Source organism: Panthera leo, chromosome B3 (assembly GCF_018350215.1).
Source record: "Panthera leo isolate Ple1 chromosome B3, P.leo_Ple1_pat1.1, whole genome shotgun sequence".
Classification (NCBI taxonomy): domain Eukaryota; kingdom Metazoa; phylum Chordata; class Mammalia; order Carnivora; family Felidae; genus Panthera; species Panthera leo.
Genome location: NC_056684.1, coordinates 141348094 through 141372472, shown reverse-complemented (window position 1 = coordinate 141372472; position 24379 = coordinate 141348094). Strand labels below are relative to the sequence as shown.

Sequence of the window (24379 nt, the reverse complement as noted above, 5' to 3'; positions counted from 1 at the left end):
CTGGAGGCATCACAATTCCAGACTTCAAGATATACTACAAAGTTGTAATAATCAAAACAGTTTGGTATTGACACAAAAGTAAACACACAGATCAACGGAACAGACTAGAGAGTTCAGAAATAAACCCACACTTCTATGCTTAATTGATCTATAACAAAGGAGGCAACAACATGCAATGGGAAAAAAACAGTCCGAGAAATGGATAGTAACATGCAAAAGAATGAACCTGGACCACTTTCTTACGCCATACACAAAAATAGACTCAAAATGGATGAAAGACCAAAACGTGAGGCCTGAAAACATGAAAGTCATAGAAGACACAGGCACTAATTTCTCTGACATCAGCCATAACAACCTCTTTCTAGACATGTCTGCTGTGGCAAGGGAAACAAAAGCAAAATTAAACTATTGGGATTGCACCAAAATAGGAAGCTTTTACATAGCTAAGGAAATGATCCACAAAACAGAGAGGCAATGGGACGGGAGAATTTACAAATGAAATTATCTGGTAAGGAGTTAATATCCAAAATATATAAAGAACTAATATAACTCAACATCCCTCAAAAAAACTCAGAGGACGTGAACAGACGTTTTGCCAAAGAAGACATCCAGATGGCCAACAGACGCGTGAAAAGATGCTCCACATCACTCATCACCAGGAAAAAAGAAATCAAAACTACAGTGAGATACCACCTCACATCTGCCAGAATGGCTACAATCAACAACACAAGAAACAAGTGTTGGTGAGGATGTAGGAAAAAAAACCCTCGGGCACTATGGGCGGGAATGCAAACTGGTACAACCACTGTGGAGAGCAGTATGGGGGTTCCTCAAAAAACTAAAAACAGAACTACCCTACAACCCAGTAATTCCACTGCTGGGTATTCACCCAGAGAAAACAAAAACAGTAATTCAAAAAGATAAATGGACCCCTATGTTTACTGCCAGTGTTATTTACTATAGCCAAGATATGGAAGCAACCTAAGCATCCCTCAAGAGACGAATGGATAAAGAAGATGTGGTCTATATGTACAAGGGAGTATTACTCGGCAATCAGAAAGAATGAAATCTTGCCACTTGCAGCAATATGGATGGAAGTGGAGTATATCATGCCAAGTGAAATAAGTCAGTCAGATTCTGTTCACGTGTGGGATTTAAGAAACAAACGAGCAAAGAAAAAAGACACAAACGAAAAGCCAGACTCTTAAATATAAAGAATAAACTGATGGCTGCCGGAGGGGAGGTGGGGGGGGGGGAGGGAATGGGCGAAACAGGTTAGGATTATGATGAGCACTGAGTCGTGGATAGAATTGTTGAATCACCATATTGCATACCTGAAACTAACAGAACACTCCATGTGAATTTCACACGGATGAAAAAAAAAAATGCTCCTCTTATAAGCATCTCCATGACAGAAGCAATGCCAGCATCACCAACGTGGTTTACCTTTCAGCCCATACAGAGAAAGGAGATAAATCACAAACACCCTACACATCCTCTTAGTTTATGAAAACCCAACAAAAAGCAACTCAGAAATGTCCCCCCATCGATCACTTAGGAGTTAGTCTACGAATCTCTAATTCTGCCAACTAGTCAACGCTGCAGAAAGTATTCCAAAGCTGCTATTCTGCTCCTGAAAATAAATATCTATTCATTCCCATTTTAACAAAGGCAGACAAGAAGAAACCATTGCTTGTACACGAAAAAGAGATCATTACAATTTTCTCTAAAATAAGTCTGTGTTCACCGTGGCACGACAAGGGATGCAGTGTTAGCGTATTTGAAGACGTACAGTTTGTTTCTAAAACAAAGCCTCACAGCCCTGTTTAAGCACCGGGGGAAATTCAGACTCACGGATTTCAAAATGATGAGGCAATGCTCAAAACTCGGAGCTGTGGGTTGTACAGGAAAGTTCTGGAATCAAACCAACCAGAGTCTGAAACAGCTGGTTCTGCGCCTCCCTAACTGTGTGGCCTTGAGCAAATTACTCTGCCTCTCTGAGCCTCAGCTGTTCTACCTGTAAACCTGAGTAAGTCAGCCTGCCACAGGACTGCTGGGACATTAAAGAGCCTATCGACCTAGTACTGTGTCTAGCACAAAGTCACTCGGAGTTTGCCTTTGCTATAATAAGGACCGCTGAGACCCCCGCCTGCTTGACGGCCATTCTACAGAGGTGCAGTCGTGGCCCAGGAATGTGGGGAAAGACATCTTCATGGCTGGGAGCTGACTGGTCCATGTGCTGTAGGATTCATGGAGCTTGGGGGGGGGGGGGGGAGGGGAGGGGAATTGGAAGGGCTTGAACAGGTTGCATGTTGCAAGCCGCCATGTTCTGTAAAACAGCTTTAACTTGTATTTTAACAGACTCCATTCTTTTTTTTAAGACTTCCTTGTTGTATGGAAACCAATTTGACAATAAATTTCATATATTAAAAAAAAAAAAGACTTACTAATTAAAAAAAATGTTTTATAATAGAATTGGTTCCTTTGACCTTCTTTTTTGGGTTCTTAATTAAAGATGAATTTCTGGAGGCACCTGGGTGGATCAGTGGGTTAAGCGTCCAACTCTTGATTTCGGCTCACGTCACGATCCCAGGGCCGTATGATCGAGCCCCACGTTGGGCTCCATGCTGACAGCGTGGAGCCTGCTTGGGATTCTCTCTCTCTGCCCCTTCCCTGCTTGGGTTCTCTCTCCTTCCCGTTCAAAATAAATAAATACAACATTTAAAATGAAATAAAGTGAAGATCAGCTCTGCCTCGAATCCTTGCAGGCCCTCTCCTTCTGGGAATTTCCATGAAAACGGCAAACGGTGCCATCATCCCTCTTTATCCTTCAGTGTTTGGGGAGAGAACAGTGTGGTCTCTTAGAAGTTACTTAGGAGCAACGCAAAACACTGCACAAGGCTACAGGTGTGTCAGACACAGGACGGTGGCCCCCTTGGGTCCCGGCTGGCCCTCAGGCTGGCAGTCCGCAGAGCCTCAAAGCCCGGGCACTAGCCCCTCCGTGCTCCGTGCAAAGGGGACCCTGGGCCAGATGTTCTGGAGCATAAACCTAAGTATTCAGGATGTCCAAGGTTTTGTTCACTTTAGCTGATAACTAGTTATTGATTTGGATTAGTATGCAAATTACTAACTCGATGCAATAACTTATATGCCAAGTTTACAGTCTTTTTACATCTCTATACCTCTCTCTCTAACAGGTAGTTATGTCTGTCAGTCTTGATAATCCACCAGATTCTCTCTTCTACAACCGAAAATCCATACAAATGTATACCCATTTGAATTGTTGCCTTGAAGATTTTTTAATTTTCTTTAACGTTTATTCATTTTGGAGACACAGAGCATGAGTGGGGGAAAGGGCACAGAGAGAGGGAGACACAGAATCCACAGCAGGCTCCAGGCTCTGAGCTGTCAGCACAGAGCCCGACGTGGGGCTTGAACCCACAAACCATGAGATCGTGACCTGAGTCGAAGGCGGACGCTTAACCGACTGAGCCACTCAGGCGTCCCCGAAGATTTTTTTTTAAGCTAAGCAAAACTGTTGTATTTTTTCCCCCTGAAATCAAAGCCAGTATTTCTCTTGCACGAAACTGTCACGTGTTGCTTCCTCACCGAGAAACACAAAATTGACAAGAGTTGGTATTTATTTTTTTTTAAAGAAATGTAGGTTTAAATTTTTTTTTTTTTTTAGATTTATTTTTTTGATAGAGACAGAGCACAAGTGGGGGAGGGGCAGAGAGAGAAGGAGACACAGAATCCGAAGCAGGTTCCAGGCTCCAGCTGTCAGCACAGAGCCCGATGCGGGGCTCGAACTCACAAACTGTGAGATCATGACCTGAGCCGAAGTCGGACGCTCAACCGACTGAGCCACCCAGGCGCCCCTGGAGTTGGTATTTAAAAGCACGCAAAACTGGTTCAGCCATACCCCTAACCCTTTCGCCGGGCATAACAAGATTAATCATCTTTTCTCAAGAAAGGTAGCTAACGAAGCGTCCCGGGCCAAACAGCGTACTCCGTTTCCAAGGGCAGCACCTAATTTATTCCGCCTTGAGGAGAAAGACGTGGGGCTGACAGTGTGGAACGGATTTTTTGGCAGAGTGAATTAGAGATCCTCTGGCTAAAGGGCCCTCTGCCCACTCTCCCCTTGCTAGCAATGGATCAGGAGAGAATTGTTACACTTAGAAAAGCTTCATCACTCCGGTGAGAATGTTTAGCTGAAGAAAAGCAACTTGTAACAACAAAGCAGTTGGTAACTGAGATGCTAGGCACTGGGAACTCCAAACAAACAATTCGGGAGCCTCTATTCAAAGGTTTATATTATTTCCTTGACCCTTGAAACTTTCAGCAACCCTGCGGAGAAGCCTGTGTTCCCCCTCCCAACCCACCCGTTTCAAACAGGCCCTAAATCTTGACACTCTTGAGTCTCGTTGGTTTGGAAGAAATCCCTGAGCCAGACAAATTGTAGAACCCATTGTCTGGCCAGGGAAGAGGGCCGTGCACCCTGGGAGTGCATAATCAACCAGAAAGGGTCACCAAGAGGCTCCTAGCAGGGGAGAAACTCCCAGAAACACCTGAATGCTATTTGGTCCCTCCAAAAGGCCACTAGGTTCAGATGCTAATTCGCCAGCCTCACAGTTACCGTTTCTAGTTACAGTAGATCAAAAAAGGACTCATCATGTGGATATAGTTAAACAACATTCATTAGATTGACTTTCTCAGGCTATCTATCCCCAGAGGGGTTTGTTGTCTTCAGCCTCGGAAATGCCCTCGAGCATATGTGACCTGGGAGTGGGGGGCACCTGCCAAGGCACCGCTGAGAAAGTCAGCAGGCCCAAACCACCAAAATTATTCTCTGTTGTATCAATTCCAACCCACAGTTATCATTCACTTAGGAAGCCAGGCAACACCTTAAGCGTGTCAGAAAGGAGCAGAGAAGGTGAACCCCAAAAGGCACGGGGGGTAACAGCATCGGGGGACACCCCGCAGATGTATCTGCATGTGGGGGAGGGGAAACATCACTTCCCCACAGGGTCGGGGAGAGTGCTGGAGTTCACACCACAAGGCACAACGACCCAGACCATCTCGCTGGCAGGGATCAGGAAGCCCATTTCTAAGCACAGAGAACTAAGGCACATGCTGAAGTCGGGTGCCTTGTCCCAGGAATCTGAGAAGAGCCACCACCCCATCTGGATTGGGTTTTGAAAAGGTGAGTCTCGGAAGGTAGAAATTTGGCCCAAATCGACGAATAATTTTCAGAGGACCTCTGAAGGCAGCAGGCTAGGAAAAATAGGGGGTGTGGGGCCTGCAGATAGAGAGCTGTTCCTCGCTGAAGCGCCCAACCCTCACTATGGAGAAGGCCAGGCCCAGCCGTGCCGTGGAACGGTGTGAGCACGGGTGAGGAACTACAACAATACGCAAGCCGCAGACATTAGACGTGAAGGCAGATGGGGTGCTTGTCACAGCCAAGTGCCAGGCCCTGTTAACAGGAGACACACAGGGGCGCCTGGGGGGCTCAGTCAGTGGGGCGTCTGACCTCGGCTCAGCTCGTGATCTCACAGCTCGTGAGTTCGAGCCCCGCGTCGGGCTCTGTGCTGGCAGCTTGGAGCCTGGAGCCTGCTTCGGATTCTGGGTCTCCCTCTCTTTCAGCCCCTCTCCTGCTCGTGCTGTCTCTATCTCTCAAAACTAAATAAATAAACGTTTAAAAAAAAAAAAAGGAGACACACAGATTCCTGTGGATGGGACAGAGGGAGGGAGGGAGGAATACAGTGAAGTTAGGAGACTCTCTCTGAACTTTGCTTCCTCGGGACAGAAGTCAGCACAACATTAGGCACATCGGGCTGCCTGGCTCTGGAGGCACCTGGCTGGCTCTAGAAGACTCGGTGACAGGTGGCTGCAGTATCATGGCTTCAGGGTTCCCTCCAGGGGCGCCATTCACCTACAAGCCAGGCTTTTCCCTGAATGTTGGCCAAGCAGCAGGCCAGTGTCCACGGATGCAGGACAGGAGGGAGCCCAGCCGTGCGCTCTCAGCAGCAACCTCCCCGTGCACAGGGCCAGGTTGGCCGTCAGGTCCCACAGGCACACAAACCCTCCCCCCCAACCCCCTGGTGCCTGATACGCTTCTGAATTCAGATTCCGACCTGGGAACAGAAGCATGGAACAGGTACATGTATTACCCAATATCCCCAGAGGCTCCTGGGGCAGCACCCATAAAAACACGCTCAAAAGCACAGAAAAGCAGAACTCTCACACAAAAAGAAATACACATAAACCATTAAAACCACATGCTTCAATTCAGAGGAGTTGTAGTCTTTTTGTTTGTTTGTTTGTTTTCTTTCCCCCTTTCGCCAAATGATTTCAGATCAGGCCAAGTCTAAGTCACAAACAAGTTACCAGAAAACATCTGGTGTGCAGAGCCTTGCGGATTTTGAAGTCCCAGATAAGGGATGTGGCCTGAGTTAGCGGCCTCTGCTCCCTCAGGGCTACCGGATCACAGGGCAGCACCGTGCGAGGGTCGGAAGCTGGCCAACAGACAGAGCACCAGCCTAGGCCCCAGGGCACCCGGCCGAGCGCCCGACACACCTCAGGGTGAGAACGGAAAACTGTACGCATAAGGATGTGCTACTGTGAGACCGGTGGTGTCTCTACCTCTTTAGGAAACATTGGATTGTGATTTCAGGGGAACAGGAGTTAAAAAAAAAAAAAAAAAAAAAGAGGCATAGTACTTTACCTAAATGTGACGGTGAAGGTCAACATTTGGTAAATATGGTATTTAAAAAGACAGGGAAATTCACACATTTAAGAAAATGCACGGGGGCGCCGGGGTGGCTCAGTCGGTTGAGCATCCAACTTTGGCTCAGGTCATGATCTCAAGGTCCATGAGTTCAAGTCCTGCGTCGGGGTCTGTACTGATGGCTCAGAGCCTGGAGCCTGTTTCGGATTCGGTGTCTCCCTCTCTCTCTGCCCCTCCCCCACTCGCACTCTGCCCCCTCCTCCCAAAAATAAACTTAAAACAAAAATTAAAAAGAAACTGAGATAGAATCCTGTAAATAATCTCACAATGCCTTATGTTTTATACATCTAGATTTCTAAATGTCAGGTTTTCTTAAAGCAGAGTGTATCTATAAATAATTTCCAAGATCCAGGAAAACATCAAAACTTGCAGAATAAAAGGTGCAATTATCTAGGTCTTGTCTTCTTTTTTCAGTTAAGCACTCTTAAAGAGGTACACGACCAGCTGGACGTAGATGCTAACACGGAGACAATGAACGCAAGGCAGTGCGGCAGGGTTCAGAGAGCCCTGGGTTTTGTGGGAGACTTGCCTGCGTGGCCACGGTGAGTCTCCCCAGCATCCCTCCGTCTACCTGATCCTCTCTGAAATGAGTGTGATAGTGTCTTACTCACCTTAGAGTGTGGCTGTATTCACTGAGACACAGATCTGAAGAACTCTACCCTAGAGCAGGGACTGTTTTACACCGGGGCTACGCTTTCGGGTCGGTCAATGAGATGAAGATCGCCTCGCGATGACCCTTGAAAAACCCCTTAGTCCACAGCGCACCATCTCTCCATAAATCCCTCCGGTGTGGGAACAGACTCCGGTGGTTGGACGCTGTATAGAGGCCACGGTGAATAACAACCGGGTAAAGAAACAAACTCAAATTTGCACACGTATGCAGTTTTACTCACAGGTCTAGTGTTTCACCAACCAGGTGCACCGATATGTGTCACCCATGCGTGTTGGAAGTTTGCACGCTGATTGCCATCATTCAGGGGCTTTGCTACACACGACTGAGTTATTTCACTACTGTGAACAACGAAGAAGGGTTTTTTGGTATTACTGAAAAGCTTTTCAGCATCAGGAAGTTCTCCCTTTGCCTTTCACGATAATGTAAAGATAGCGAGGCCCTTTGTAAAATTTTACTATTGAGTTTTCATTCAGCAGCGTTTACTGAGCCTACCCTATGTGTGAGGCACCTTGCACAACAAAGGAAGGAAGCAAAATAAACAGACAACGCAGGGACCCTGCCCTAAAGGATCTCACGAGCTGGTGGTAGAAACAGACCACACCAGAGGCGGCCACAATGCAAGATGGAGTGAACCAAGCGCCACTCAGAGGTGCACGTATCGTAATCTGCAAATGCAGAGGAAAGTTGAAGGAAGGCGGAAGGAGACCGTCTCGGCTGGGCCCGGGATGAGCTGTATTTCAGCAGGGAAACAGGAGGGGATGAGGGTCGACAAGGCTTGACTACTGAGCCGTGGCAATTCTCAGCATCCTGGAGGAACGCACATGGTAGAGGGATGTGCTAAGACCCCAAATCCAACATCGATGGGACGCCTGCTTAACATCAGGAACCAAGACAGATCAACATTGTTGCAACCATCAAGAGAACAGGACAGCAACACTCACCACTCAGCATTAACCTCTCCATTCTAGACCATGCTGCAGGACCTCTGGCGCCTGCCCTCCAGACCCTCCCTCCACGCTTCCGTCCCGTTCTCTGTGCTGGCAGGTTGCTGGGGGCACCGGGGTGCTGCAACGTGCTCCTCTGAAGTTCCAACCCAGACCTGTCCGTCTCCAAAGCCCACGCTCTGGACCCTGGGAAAAGTGATTTGTTGATAGGCTACCGAGGGTCTCGAAAGAGATGCACGTGATCGTTGGCGCTAATTTGCAAGAGCTAATGATCCACTTTACACACAGGCAGCCTATGCTTGCTTATCTTTTTAAACAGTCCTGCAAATGAGATGCTCAACCAGACATTCATGTCAGTGGACTGTGCCAAATGTGTAACAGCAATCTCTAAAAAAGAAAAAACTCAAGAGATATTCCAAGACTCCCGCCCAAATCCTTCCTAGATCATGGGTCTCACATCTGCTGTTTCCTTTCTTAGATTCTTAGCTAGTTGCGAGAGAATGCATGCTATTGGTGATCAGAAGGCATATGTCACGGAATTTCTGTAGCAAACATATGCCCCTCATCATTTTTCTAAACTGCTCTAACATTTTTTCCCACCTCCTCCATCCCTAAGAGAGCTTAGACACTTGTCACCATTCTCTGCGTGTCAGAGGGGCCTCTGTGGCTGTTCGATGGCTTTACAGGACAGCTCAGAGTCTGAGCCCTGTTTCCCGAATTCTGCACCGCCCTTCTGGAGCCTGGCCTTGTACTGATGCTAGCTCCAGGCAAGAACACACTTTTTATTACACGGATTCCAGAGATAAGAAGCTTAGACTTGACACAGACAGGAGAGCTGCTAGATCCCATGCCGGGGAGATCAGGTGACACCCAGCAGGGGCTCTGACAGCCTTGAACTTCCGAGGTAATAATCCCATTTTTTTTTAAGCCCAGCTTTGAACCCTTAGTTAGACGTTGTTCAGTTTGGGATTCTAGAACTTCATGAAACAATAGTTTTAAAAAGGGTTCAGCAAGTGAAATAAGCCAGTTACAAAAGGTCAAATCCGGCAGGATTCCACTTATCTGTAGGGTAGTCAAACTCACAGAGACAATAAGTGAATGCTGGGGGGGGGGAGGGGGGGAGTGGCACCAGGGGCTGGGGGCGGGGCTCGGGAGTCTGAGTTTCACGGAGTTTCAGTTCTGCAGGATGACAGCGTCCTGGGGTTGGGCAGTGGTGACGGCTACACAGCAGTGGGAGAGTGATTAGTGCCCCTGAGCCGCAGGGGCTACTCAGGGAGACGGTTAAAACTTCCCAAGTAGGCAGTTACCAGCCTGAAATGACCCACTCTTGGGTCAAGGCCCGCGGTGTGGGCCCTCAGGTCAGTGGATTGTGCCGAATGTGTAACAGCAACCTCTAAAAAAGAAGCTGCTGGTCTGGAGTGCACCGAGACTCAGACCGGAGGCCCGGGGGCACCACGTGAACTGGCCTCAGGCAGCTCTGAGCTGGGCAGGCCTCCCCGGGCAGGGAGCTGGGTTCTAAAGGACGTGAGGAGCAGCCGGGTGAAGAAGGTCGTGGAAGGCAGGGCCGCAGCCTGTGAGGATGCATGTCAAGCACCTCTGGACTTTTTCAGAATCCAAGGGTACTGGGGGGGAGGGGAGGAGGTGGCCCCCCGGGGGCCAGGGAGGCAGGTGGGAGGCGGTTCCAGATTTGGGCCTGTCCTCCAAGCTATGGGGGAACTTCCGTGGGACTTTGAGACACTCAGAGATAAATGGGATTTCTGTCTCAGAAAGTGAAGCGGGGCGATGGGAAGGGAAACGGGGGTGAAGACAAGGAAACATGTCCGGAGACCCCACCGCGAGCCAGGGAAGGGCACGCAGGTCTGAGCCAGTACGTGGCATGCAAGGCACACAATGAACCCGTCTCCTAAGCCCCCTCTGTGTCCATGAAGGTTCCCATCACTATGCATCAAGTGTAACTGGGCACTCGGCAACGCTGTGTTGAGTGCCTGGGTTCAAATCCCAGCTCTGAAAAGTGTCAGCCAGGGGGACCTTTTTTTTTTTTTAATTTAAGTTTATTTATTCCTTTTGAGAGCGAGAGAGAGAGTGAGTGCACAAGCAGGAGAAGGAAAGGGGCAGAGAGAGGAAGAGAGAGAATCCCCAGCAGGTTCTTCACCGGCAGCGCAGAGCCTGATGCAGGACTCGAACTCACAAACTGTGACATCATGACCTGGTCCAAAATCAAGAATCAGTCGCTTAACCAACTGAGCCACCCGGGCGCCCCTGGGGGACCTTGAGAAAGTCACCCAAACTTCGGGGCCTCTGCTGCCTGGCCTGTCAAAACGGGGATCATCACGGGCACCACGTCAAAGGGGTACGGCAAGGATAAAGGGGGCACTTGCAAAGCGCTCAGGCCCGAGCCGCCTGCTGCTGCCTGCCGAGAGCTTCCCTTCCCCTCCCCCCACGGTCTACACAGCACAGCGGGGCCTACACACGGGCAGCCAGAGACGCAGGGGCCCCGGCCCCACCTCCCAGAGCACAAGGTCCGGTCTGGGAATGACAAGCGTGTGGTGAGAGCGTTATAATTATGTACAAGATGCGGTATGAACACATATTTGTATCTAATTAAATTACAGCGACTCAGCACAAGACCATTTTCAAGGAAGGCAGAGCTATCACACACGGAGCCAGATCTCAGTCTTTGGGAGCACTGGTGTGTGGGCAGTCCTGCTTAATTACTTTCTAAAGGACTAATTTGGTGGAGCCACGCTAACGAATGATTATCTGTATTAGAGCTCCCACGCGGTCCCCGAGGAGCAGTCTGCACGGCTTTCGCCCAGAACGGTTAGGCGTCGCGAGCGACTCCCCGGCGGACGAAGGCTCCTCCCTCAGTTCGCCTCCTAGGATCTGCAGCTGTTGATGGCACCGCAACTCCGGCTAAGATGTGGAGGGACGCTCTAGCAGAAGCAAGTCCGAAGTCCACCCAATGGTTTCTCGACTGGAGCGTATTTTTCTAGGAATGGTGAAATTCTCGTTACATAAAACAACTTTGGGGGGGGGGGGGCTGATTTAAGAGCCAAATCGCGTGTAATGTTAAAAAATGCTGGTTGTGCCAAGAACTACCTCGTTGTGGCAATTACTTTGGCTGAAAATAATGTGTTTGGAGCCCGCTGCACCGCAAAGGGCTCTTGACAAATGTTTCTCCTTATGGATTCAAGAGCCGGCGTCCAGCTAGCGGCATTCTGTGATGTTTGTGCAGACGAGTGGGACGCCACCGGGCCAGTGGCGTGTCTGGCCTTTTGCCGACAAGGTCCCTCGCCTGAAATGCCTGGTCTTCTGAATGCCTCAGTCCGCTCGTTCTTTGATGAGGGGAAGAGTTGGATGTCACACGATGTCATACACCCACACCGCATAACAGCCTCTTAATTGAAAGTCTTCGGTGCCCCCCTCCCTCCCCGGGCACCCAAGGCCTTTAGGGGGGCTGCTGGCTGAGCCAGCTCCTTCCGCCCCCCCCCCCCCCACCTGCCTGAGTCTGGCGAGGCCTTTCACGTGGTCATCTATATACACATGCGATAAAGAACACATCAACACAGACTTTATTTCAAGCAGGGAAGTGGCCTGACAGCTTTCTCCAACCACGACTTAGGGTACACCTGTTACACGCGAGACACTTTGCCCGTGCGTGTGTCTGAGGAGGTGCGATGGGGCCAGGACGGTGGTCCCTGATCCCACTTAACCAGCGTTGACCAGGAGAGCCGTTAGGGACCAGGAGGGCATTGCTGAAACACAGCTACCGAGATGATCACCAGGAGACTCTGCCCAGAAGGCGGTGACAGCCTAATGACACGTGAAAATAAGCCACAGTGACGGGCCTCTGGGATAATCGTGGTAACAGAGATTTATGGACTAGATGACCACGTGGCCACCGGGGAAAGGCCTCACCAGACTCAGGCAGGTGGGGGGTGGGGGTGGGCAGAAGGAGCTGGCTCAGCCAGCAGCCCCCGCTAAGGGCCTTGGGTGCCCGGGGAGGGAGGGGGGCACCAAAGACTTTCAATCAGGAGGCTGTTGTGATCAGGTCTGTCTTCCAGAAAGAGCATTCCGGGTGTCATATTCTTCCCTAGGTGAGCTCATCTCTACCGTGGTTTCAGCTGCTATGTACTGATGGCTCTCGAATTTTGTATCCCTATTCCGGACGCCTCCCCAGCTCCGCGCCCCACAGCCCACAGCCCACGCAGCCCTTCAGCCTGTATGGCCCACAGTCCCTCACACCCGCAAGCCGCACCGTCATCTGCCTGCCCATCCTTCTAGCTCCTTCTAGCTCTGCAAATGGCGCTCAGATGAGCCAGAGTCTCGGTGTCATCCCTGGCTCCCTCTTCTCCCTGACCCCGATGATGCACGTCCTGGTGAGGTGGCCCTAAGTGCCCCTCGAGTGGAAATCAGCACCACAATCCCCTGGCTTCACGCAGTGGACTCCGGCCCCCTCCCCCTCTGCTTCTAGCCTACCCTCCACATTGCAGGGGGAGCCCCCTTTCAAAACTCCCTGAGGCTCTGACCACGTCACTCCCTTGCCTCAAAATTCTCTGCCACGTTCTCTCTGCTCCTCAGAAGAAGATCAAACCCCTCAGTGTGGCCGAGAAGCCCCACCGGACCCTCCCTCCTTCATCTCAAGCCACTCTGCTCCTTTTTCTTTCCCCGTAGGAGACCTTTCAGTTTCCAAAAGGACCTTCCACTCTCCACTTCCTAATCCCTCGCCCTGGTCTGGAGGGCTCTTCTCCCCCCCACCCTGCCCACTCCCCCCACCCCCTTGCAGTGTCTGACTTCCACTCATCCTGGAAAGAAGAACTCACACAGGCCTTCCTTAGGAGACGCCAATACTCATGCCCCGAGTCCAAGGCCCTGCAACCCTCTACGAGGTTCCTTAGACTTCCTAGCACCTTCTATCCCTGGGGTCATTAAGTAACTCACTGTGAAGGCAGCACTGAATGTCTAGCTCCCGATGAGCAACACGTTGACCATGTACACCCTTGGAACACCTTGAAGGGGGCTGAGACTGGCAGAAAGACAAGTTTGGGGCTGCCATTTTTTTCTAATCTATTTATTTTTGAGAGAGAGGGAGAGAACCAGCAGGAAGGGGCAGAGAGAGACAGAGAGAGAGAGACAGAGAGAGAGAGACAGAGAGAGAGAGACAGAGAGAGAGAGACAGAGAGAGAGAGAGGGTCCGAAGTGGGCTCCACGCTGATATTGCAGAGCCCGATGTGGGGCTCAAACTCACAGACCGCGAGATCATGACCTGAGCTGAAGTCGGATGCTTCACCAACCGAGCCACCCAGGCACCCCCTTGGGGCTGCCATTCAAAAACACAAACAAAAACCCCGCTGAGAACGACGAGCTTCTGAACAGAGCGGCGGGGATGGATGGATGATCAGCAGAATCCATGACGCCGAATGAGACTGGAGAATGGGGGAGAGAGAAGTCCAGGATGATTATTAGGGAAATCTAGGGTAGTTTATTAAGCCCGGAGAGTTCAGTTCTTTCCCAGACAGCTGGCAGAATAAATATTGCAATTTAAGACACAACTAAGTATTCTGCAAAAAGGTGGCTTTCCACACCAAGAGTATTTTCCAACAAGGATACAGCTTTAGAGGAAACAAAATTGGAAGTATGTCTCCCTAACTCTTCTTTTAGAAATTAGTTCTTTAAAGAAAGAGAAACTCTTGCAAAGAGCTATTTCTTTAAAGTAAACCAAAGAGGATGTGCACTTGTTCCTGTGTGCACCCCAGGACACCCCCAGTCCTGGACCGCATTCAAGCCCACTCGCTGCTTCCAGCAGAATATTAAATCTATGTGTCAAACATCTAGTGAGAAAAGCATGAAGCTTCTGGGGGTAGGATGCTGGACTGACAGTTCCATAGCATTGCGAGTTTACAGCACACTTTTTTTGATTACCGATGTTTCTGCTGGCATTTAAAACATTTTGCTAATACTAGAAACCCCCTATTAATAAGCTAGGACTTTAAAGATGAATAAGAAAAATTTTTTTTCCAAAAGCGGGGCGCCTGGGTGGCTCAGTTAAGCACCTGGCTCTTGACTTCGGCTTAGGTCACGATCTCGAGGTTCGTGGGTTCAAGCCCAGTGTCAGGCTCTGTGCTGACAGTGTGGGGCCTGCTTGGGATTTTCGCTCTCTGGCCCTCCCCCGCTCACGTGCGTGCGAGCACGCGCTCTCTCTCAAAATAAGCTTAAAGATTTTTTTCCTGAAAGAGATTTTTATAAGTAGTACCAAATACCATCGATTTAAAGTCCTTACTAATAAAATCAACGCTTTAATGTACGGTTTTTAATGCCGCTGTGATTAAGTTTTTCACGTTACTAGTTTTACGGCCTGACCTGATTACAACACTACCAACAAAGATGTTACTCCTCTTTCCTTATCAACCTTCCACCCAACTAAAGTGTTTATTTTTTAAGAGGATATATAAAAAGGCTCACACTATCTCAGAAATTAGCAATAACCAACTAACAGTTACTTTTTAAGCATAGTTTTGTGAATTTTCCACCAAAACGCTTGGGTTTGTTTATAATGTCATAAATGCTTGTGGTTTGGCTATAAAATAAATTCCTTGCCGGGTGGAGAACCAAATGTACCAATAAGAAATTCTTGGGGCGCCTGGGTGGCTCAGTCGGTTAAGCGTCTGACTCGGTTGTGGCTCAGGTCATGATCTCATGGTTCGTGGGTTCGAGCCCCACATCAGGCTCAGCGCTGACAACTGCAGAGCCTGCTTGGGATTCTCTGTCTCCCTCTTTCTCTGCCCCTCCCTTCCCCGCTTGTTCTGTCTCAAAAATAAACATTAAAAAAAATTTTTTTAAAGATGTTCAAGATTTTAAACAAATTATTCTTAATTTTCAAAATATAAATCCTTAGAAATTAAAAAGATTTTCTGTTTCAAAACTAGAAAATATAAACAGCAGTAGCTCAAAAGACTAATAATGGTGATTTCACAACACGTCCGGAAGTCGCAGGGACCATTGACTTGACCCGCCACGGTTAAAAAGTAACACCGGGGGTGCCTGGGTGGCTCAGTCGGTTGAGCATCCGACTTGATTTCGGCTCAGGTCGTGACCTCAGTTTCCTGAGTTCCAGCTTCACACTGGGCTCTGTGCTGACAGTGCAGAGCCTGCTTGGGACTCTCCCTCTCTTGCTGCCCCTCCCCTCCTTGCGCTCACTCGCTCTCTCTCAAAATAAATAAACTTAAGGGGCGCCTGGGTGGCTTGGTCGGTTAAGCGTCCGACTTCGGCTCAGGTCATGATCTCACGGTCCGTGAGTTCAAGCCCCACGTCAGGCTCTGTGCTGACAGCTCAGAGCCTGGAGCCTGTTTCAGATTCTGTGTCTCCCTCTCTCTCTCTGCTCCTCCCCTGTTCATGCTCTGTCTCTCTCTGTCTCAAAAATAAATAAACGTTAAAAAAAAAATTTTTTTTAATTAAAAATAAATAAATAAATAAATAAATAAACTTAAAACAAAAAAAGTAACACCTGTAGGAGAAGAAGATCAGGGAACCGGTAGTTAAACTATGTACCGGCTTCAGAAGGAATTTGATAGTCTCTCATGACACCTTCCAAGGGAAGACAGAGACAAGGCTACTATCCAGAATCATAACCCTTTAAGGCAATGACCAACTTCCATATTATGATAACGCTGAAATATCTTTTTTGAGCACCAGGATTATTTACAGCATCACACCCCTGATTACAACGGTGTTGTAACTTGATAAGGCTCTGCATGCTAGAGGAAACTCACCCTCAAAAAGGAAAGGTAAAAGCAAGAAAAGAAAGAGCTTACCCATCACACATATAAAACAGACAAGAATTTTAGGTGAAGATCAGTAAGAAGTACAAAGCAAAAGAGCTATTATCTTAGGCTGCATTACAAGAAGTATAAACTTTAGAATAAGGGAGGTGAAGTATCCTACTCTATTCTGCTCTGCTTAAAAACCATGTCTAGAATACCACATTCAGTTATGTCCAATTTTAAAAGACATACAGACAAAAGGAAACACATGTAGATCAGGCAATCCAAAATGATTAAAATTATATCTTATGAGGCATATTTTTTTTCCGATGGTAATGTTTAGCTAGAAGAAGACTTCAGAAAGAGCAGCCACAATTGTTTTCAAACATGTGACAACCTAGTGTATGGAAAAGAGATTAAACCTATTCTCTGTGGACCCAAGATGCAGAACTTGGGCCAAATTTTGAGCGTACATAGGAACCGGCAGCCTGAACTGTCCAAAGAAGGAATGGACTCCATGGAGAGAGAGGAGTTTCCAGTCCCTTGGAACGGCTCAAACAGTAGCTATATGCCTTCTGAAGCATCCTCCCATCCAACCAAGATTTCAAGCCCTGGAGGGAGGGGTGCACCGGACCAGGGTAAGGGTAGGGGGCAGGCGAGGAGGGCCAGGGTGCTGTACTCGTGCCACCTCGGCGGAAGCAGCTCTGTGTTCATCTGCTTTCCATTTGGGTTCCTGGGTGAGCTGTGCTTTGAAGAAGCAGGTCAAAGGCTTAAGAAGGTCAACCACAAGATGAAGTAACCTGTTAGGTCCCCTCAAAGGCTGAGATCTTCCAACCCATGGCCTCTCAGCAAGGGTGTGCACAATGCTTCCTGGTGAGCCCCAACTGATGGAAAGTATCCAAAGTGACTCAATGAAATAGCAACATTTTATTCTTTGCTCCCACTTCCCTCTTTCCTCCAGTTCTGCTCCTCTCTCATCCGCAAGGTGCAATGTAAAAAGAGGTAGATAAGTTTCGACGTCAAAAGATTCAGATTGGTTCCTTAAACATATTAAAGCCAGAGCTCCCATACGACCCAGCAGTTCTGCTTCTGGGCATCTGCCCCAGAGAAGTGAAAACACAGGTCTACACAAACGCCTGTATACGAACGTTCAGAGCATCGTTCTCTGTAATAGTCAGAAAGTGGAAACAGCCCCAAACCCCATCAGCCGGACAATAGATCCCCAAAATGCGGTACATCCATAAAATGGAATATTATTCAGCCATAAAAAGGAACCAAGAACTGGCACATGCTACCACCTTGGACAAACCTTAAAACACGATGCTTAGTGAGAGAAGCCCGACACAAAAGGTCGAATGTCGGGATGATTCCGTTTACATTAGAACATTCAGAATCAACAGAGACAGTAAGCATATTAGTGGTCATCAGGGTCTCGGGCAAGGGGGGGACAAGTGACAAGGGGGTTTCTTTCTGGGCTGATGAACATGTTCTAAAATTAGATACCGGTGAAGCGGGCACAATTCTGTGACTACGTGAAAAGGCACTTCATTGTATACTTTCAAAGGTACATCAGTCATATCTCAGTAAAGCTGCTAGTGAAACAAAAAAAGATTCAGAACCAAGCCTTTTGAGTCGTGTGGCTTCATAAAGTCACCAAATCTCTTTGAGCCTCAGTTTCCTCCTGTGCCAGAGAGGGAGGTAACACCACTTCCCTCAACGGGAGGCTTTGGAGAAGCCAGGGAGTAGAGAACGGTTAAGTATTTCCCAAATCCTAAACAGGCTTATCAATGATAACTTTTCTTCACTTTTCAACTGGTGCAGTTTTTCCCGGAGCAGTAAAAGAAGTCTGCGGTTTCTAGCTCATTTGACAAGAGTTCTAAGTACTTGGGAGAAAAAAAAAAGAGAGAGAAAAACAAAAACACACAAAAAAAAAACACTGCCCAAGTTTTCTCCTAAAGTCAGGGTACCGATATCTGAAAGAAGAGAATGAACTACACATCGCCTGGCTTTACACGTAGTATCCGCTGCAAATTAGGGGGCACAGCAAGGAAAAACAGATCAGAGGAAGACGGAAATTTCATTCATTCGAACAAAGCTTTCTTTTCCCGCTCGTTTATATATTTATCTTGCCAGGAGGATGCGAACTGTGACCGTCCCCCAACGAAGAGGGATGGCCTGGATTTTCTGAAGCTAATACGGGACTATGACTTTTCAGCTCCTGTCACCATCAAAAGCTGGAAGCTTCAGCAACATATGAAAACGGAGGAGTTCATCTATGACACTGTTGTAGCCTGGCCATTGTCGTGTAAATCTCTAATTTAAAAAGAAAAAAAAAATCTGTTTTTCAAGGCAGCTAATGAAATACCCACATGTTTAATTTAGTTCTTGGGGAAACAGTGTTGCTACGATCAAGTACTTTAATCAAATCATCATAGTCATTAACTGAATTGTATCCATTTATATTTTCACTTAATGGGAGCCTCTTAAAGTGAAGAATTTCACAGCAAAACATCTGTTGCTTAAGACAGCACCCGTTAACATCCATTTCTGCCCCCATAAACTACTCGTGCTGTAAAGTTTATTCATATGGTAACCAAAACATAATAAAAACAGAGCTAAGAACCGTCTGAGGAAAGAAATTCAACAGTTATGATTCATTCACTTGTGTGATGAAATGATCTTACTGTTGGAGTTTAGCTATTTTAATGTGATTTTTTCTTAAACTGTTACCCATGCAACATGTAAGAGCTGGCCTTTACTTGCTTCTAGACATCATTTCCAGTAAAATACTTTATCAATACTGCTAAACGAGCAATTAACAGCAAAAAAAAAAAAAAAAAAAAAAAAAAAAGGCAGAAAACCAAAATACTCATGAATAGATGTGTAGGTCAACTTTACAACTGAGCTGCTATTTAGGAACATATGACCAGGCCCCCAAACAACTGCTCAAATAAAAATATCTAGGCTCGTTTTCATAACCTAAATCAAACTGTCGGCATATATGCCCACATATTAATGTTTCAAAACCCTTCCTGCCTGAAATTCACTTAATATAATTTTCAGCCACATGCTTTTCACAACTAACATAAAAGGATTTTTATCGAAAACATGTAGGAGGCTGTACTACCTTCACATCAAAAATAGCAATTCAAGAGGCGCCTGGATGGCTCAGTCAGTTATGTGTCTGACCGGCTCAGGTCATCATCTCACAGTTCCTGGGTTCGAGCCCCACATTGGGCGCTGTGCTGACAAGGGAAACCTGGAGCCTGCTTCAAGTTCTGTGTCCTCCCTCTGTGTCTGCCCCTCCCCCACGCTCTCTCTCTCTCAAAAATAAATAAACATTATTAAAAAAATAGTAATTCAAATAGGATTGATTGTAAGTCATTTAAGGAAACTATTCAAAATTTTGCCAAGAACTCTATTCAACCTATGGGAGAGCAAAATCAGACCCACGACTGCAAACTGTGAGGGATTCCAGTGGCTCCCAGAGCATCAGATACACTCTATCTGCCTTCAACACCTCCTAAGCACCGAAAACACAGGGCTTCTGCTCTGGGAAACTGCTTTTACATCTGGAGAGTCAAAACTTTCATTCCACTGAAGAGCGCATTACTAAGTTAATGAAGGCCTGCATGTGATTAACATGAAAATTATAGGCTGCTAAAACGATCAGGAAAACGCTTCCACGAAAAAGAGATCGATTCCACCAGGAATTAAACTATCATTATAGAGGAACAATCAACACACCCAGGGATCTTCATTGCTACAGCTAATACCTCCCATTTGCAGGCAGGTGTTGATGAGCTAGAAAAGTTTCTCTAAACCACAATTACAATGGCAAAAATAAATTGCTCAAGTTGTCACAGCACCTAGAATGCCAAATTATTCGCAAATTCTATACAACACACATTGTTTCTTCGTTGACAAACTTTGGGGACCCTCTGATAAAGCAATAAATCCGACGTCAAAAAAAAAAAAAAAACTGGTTAACTTTTGTGCATGAATTATCATACGTCGGGTTCTCATAAAATATGCTGTGGTGTGAAAATCTTTTTCAACCCTGCTAGTGAGACTAAATAAAGCCTTTCAAGCACGAGAATATTACATTTTTCTTTTAAAGATGTCATATTGGTAGTTATTTACTGTTTCCCTCCTGTAAAAAAAAAAAAAAAAAATTTTTTTTTTTTAAATGCAACAAGATCTGCCAGCCCGTAAACAAAACAGTGCGAGCACGTTCCAGCCAGGTTCGCCGCTCCTGTGCACCGCGCTGCACGGCGGCGGTTTCCCCAAAGTAGAACTGACCGGCTTCGCAGGCTGCGGCCGCCACGAGCACCGCGCACCTCCCCAGGGAGTGCTGTGCTACTCGGCGGTCTGTTTTCCGAGTTCCTCCCGCGGACCCTCCCGGGCGGACGCGAACCGGGCGGCCCCGAGCAACACGTCCCCGCGCCCGCGGCCGCCCCGGCCTCCCCACGCGCCGCCCGGCCCCGTGCGCTCCGCGGGTCCCCGGCACCCCCGGCCGCCGCCCCGCGCGCCCTGGCGGGCCCGGCGCGGGCGCGGACGCGGGGCCCGGGGCGCGGGGCGCGGGGCGCGGGCGGCGGGGGCGAGCCGGGCGCGGCCCGCGGGCCTGCACAATGCGCCCGCGGCGGCGGGAACCGCGCGCCTCCGCCGCAACTTTGCGCGGCCTCCCGGCCCCGGCCTCGCCCCCGCGCCCGCCCCGGCCCCCGCCGCCCGCGGCCCCCGCCCTCCCGGCCGCCGCCCCTCACCGTTGCAGAACTGGAGCAGCGAGGACGTGTCGTACAGGCTGCTGTAGCTCGAGAAGCCGTCCTCCATGCTGAGGCCGCCGGGCCGCGCCCGCTCCCCCCCGGCCCGGCCGCGCCGCCGCCGCTCACCCCCACACTGAGCCGAGCCGAGCCGCGGCCGGCGCTGGCGCTGGGGCCGGCCCTGCTGTGGCGGCGGCCGCGGCCGGTTACCATGGCAACCCCGGGCCCGCCGCCGCCGCCGCCGCCGCCGCCGCCGTCGCCGCCGCGCGGGCCCGACGCCGGCGCTGCCGGCGCTGCCCGCCAGGGGGCGGCCTCGGCGGGGCGGCGGGGCGGGGCCGGGGGCCGGGGGCCGGGGGCCGGGGGCCGGGGGCCGGGGGCCGGGGACGCGGCCGGGCGGCCGGGTGCCCGAGCGCTGGGGGCCTGCGGGGGCGCCGGGGCCGGACCCCGCCGCCTCTCGGGACCGCGGCGTCCCCGGGAGGGCGGGACGCAGGGGGGGTGGGGGGGCGGGGGACAAAGGCAGCGGCGGGGCGGGCGCGCGGGGAGCCGGGCCGGGGGGAGCCCCTCCCCACCCCCACTGCGGGCGCGGAGGCCCGCGCTGCCCGAAGGCCCCGTCCCAGCGCCCGCCCGCAGCTCCAGGCCCAAACGTGGACTGCGTGCCAGCCCATTTCGGCCGCGTTTCCCCCTCGCAGCGGCGCCGCTTTTGGCCGCGTCCTCCGGCCGCGGCGCGCCCCTCTCCCCACACGTTTTCCGCCGCCACGAGGTCCGGCCTCCGGGGAGGATTAGCGCGGGGTGGTGACTCCGCGCGGCCGTCAGCTCGCGGGCGGGGAGAGAGGCGGCCTGCCGCTGCAAATGGAGGCCGGGCACCTGAGGCCGCACAGTCTGGGCGGCCTGGGAAGGAGCCACAACATCTGCTCTGCTCCTTCCCCTCTGATCGGCCCCTGCGGTACAGATTTGTCACATTACACACTTGTTAACTGGTTCCAGGAGCCCAGAGAGCTGTGTGCATTTCGTCTCGGGAAGACAGCGAGTTCCGAACAAGTTCCATAGCAGGAGAGGCACCCGGACCCACCAGTGTGTAACTTTCCCAGCGCGCGCGCACACACGCGCACACACACACACTCACACACTGCATTAATGACTGGAGTTCCACCACGCTCCGCGTCAAGTACCGGTGCTGGTAAATAACATAGGAGGAAGCAGGAGAGAAGAATGTCTCCGTTGGATGGTCCCCTGGGCGCAGGAGAGACTGCCAACATTTGAGCTCCTTGTAAACACAATTGTTACAATTCACTTACACGATATAACCACATGTGATTCCCTTACATGTTCTAATTCACTTACACGTCTGAAGGGTTGCAAGTTGTTAGTATTCGCCTGTATGGGTTGAACACACTGTAGGTGAAATGAGATATGAGTAAAAAGTTTCCATCAGGACGGTGCGTGGGCCTCACTGGGTTCAGAGGCAGAAGCAGAGGGCGTGGTGAGGGCGGGGGCTCTGTCCCTGCAAGTGGCACGTTTGGCGTCTGGGTTAGTGACAACTGGCGCTACACATCACTGGACATCATGGGCAGAAGGGAGGTTGAAGACCTTACCCGGGACCTGGTCAGGAAGACCGAGCACAAGGGGACAAGAGGGATTGTTCACAGGAAAAACACGTGTGGGACCCTGAAGGGCTGCGGGCACTGTTGGTTTGACCGTCCCAGTGCTTGAAGGACGATGGGAAGGACAGCGATCCGGGGTCTGCTACGGGCCAAAGGGCTGGTCTGATAGGAATGAACGGCTTGTATTGCAGACAGGTGGGAAATGAGATCGCACAGAGGCGGGGAGAGCCAGGTAGGAGAGGCCCGGAGGGCCGGCGGAGGAGCCTGAACACAGCCGGCAGGAGGAAGGTGGGAGGCTTGCACACAAGCCAGTGGCTGCTAAGACTGCATTAGAGAGATGAGTCTGTGTGTGGACAGGACAGCAGGGCCTGGAGCTGGAGTGGCCCAGGGTGAGGCCAGGCCAGAGGGAAGAAAGAGAGACTGAGGGATGGGCCAGAGGGACGTGCCTGTAGGGCAGACAGCCGGAGAGGTGGGAAAGCCAAGACAGATGGCAAGCATCCCACTCAAAATGCCTGGAGCAAATGGAGATTGGAGATGGCCTGCCAGAGAAAGAATGGGATTTGGGTAGAAGTTGTTAATGGACTTTCTAAAGGTGAGAATGGAAAGTCAACAGAAGCAGGGCTACTGGTAGTGGGAGCTAGGAGAGAAAGAAATTCCAAAGGAGCATCAGGAAAGAGAAACAGGGAAACCTAACAGGACGTTGTCAGAAGACCATGGGGGAGGGGAAGGGGGGAAAACAATAAAAGTTACAGAGAGGGAGGGAGACAAACCATAAGAGACTCTTAAATACTGAGAACTGAGGGCTGATGGGGGGCGGGGGAGAGGGGAAAGTGGGTGATGGGCATGGAGGAGGGCACCTGTTGGGATGAGCACTGGGTGTTGTATGGAAACCAATTTGACAATAGATTATATCTAATTAAAAAAACCACAAGCATCTGAAAAAAATAAGTGAAAAAACTATAAGCACTGAGTGTTGCAAACAGGTGGGCGTTTTCACAGAATCCTCTGCAGGACGGATCATGGAGGATGAGGCCTCCATCTGGTAGCAAAGAGCTTGCTGGGTGGCCAGGAGCATCTTGGTGACCAGTGGGGACAGGAGCCAGGGCCTGCTGGTCATCAAACGATGAGCACAGGTAGATGCGTGTTTGAGAATTTTGGCAGGAAAAGGAAATGCGGGCCAAATACAGAGGGCAATGGAGGCAGCAGGGTCACAGAAAGCCACCCCGGCCACCGACCAGCACAGGTAGACTGCAAGAGGCAGGTGCTATAATGGAAACCAATTTGACGATAAATTTCATATTTAAAAAATAAATAAATAAAGCATAAAATTAATGATAAAAAATCAAATCAATCAATCAATCAATCAATAAAATATGTGCATGAAAAAAGAGGCAGGTGCTATAGAGAAGGGGGTTTTAGAGGACAAGACTTAACGCAGGTGCACTGTGACCTTTACCCTTGTCTGTCTTCCCGTTTCCCACCTTTCCCCCTTCAAATCCCATCCTAACCCTACCCTTACTCCACTTGGCAGTTTTACATATTAGGATACAGCAGAGAATTGGTATAAAAAGCTGACTGTGGCATTCTTAAACTTGGAAAGGAAATGATAATTATAAATAAGTGATTAAAAGAGGGTTCTTCTGAAGAATGTTAATATTCTTCATTTATGACTTTAAAGATATGATCTTTGACCACAACTAAGGAGAGTTAAGAAAAAAGAAAATTCAGAAGTGGGGCAGGAGAAAAATTGAGCTGGAGATTTTCAGAGAAGATGTTACTTGCACTAGAGCAAAATTACAATTAACAAGAGCTCAGTCCACTTGCTTTTGAGATGATAAAGATCGTTATCATGCT

At 49.5% G+C, this 24379-nt stretch overlaps 1 protein-coding gene across 3 annotated transcripts in view; it reads right to left on the bottom strand.

Moving 5' to 3' along the window:
• Positions 1-24379, bottom strand: part of EML1 (EMAP like 1) — a 185823-nt gene that overhangs the window by 109275 nt on the left and 52169 nt on the right. For 2 of the 3 annotated variants that reach the window (XM_042944256.1, XM_042944257.1), the window contains exon 1: positions 20928-21010. The exons of the other annotated variant lie outside the window; for it this stretch is intronic. In XM_042944256.1, the coding sequence (XP_042800190.1) occupies positions 20928-20994 (67 nt within the window). In that variant the 5' untranslated portion in view covers positions 20995-21010. Of the gene's footprint in view, positions 1-20927; positions 21011-24379 lie in introns of those variants that run through there. 3 annotated transcript variants of the gene reach the window in all.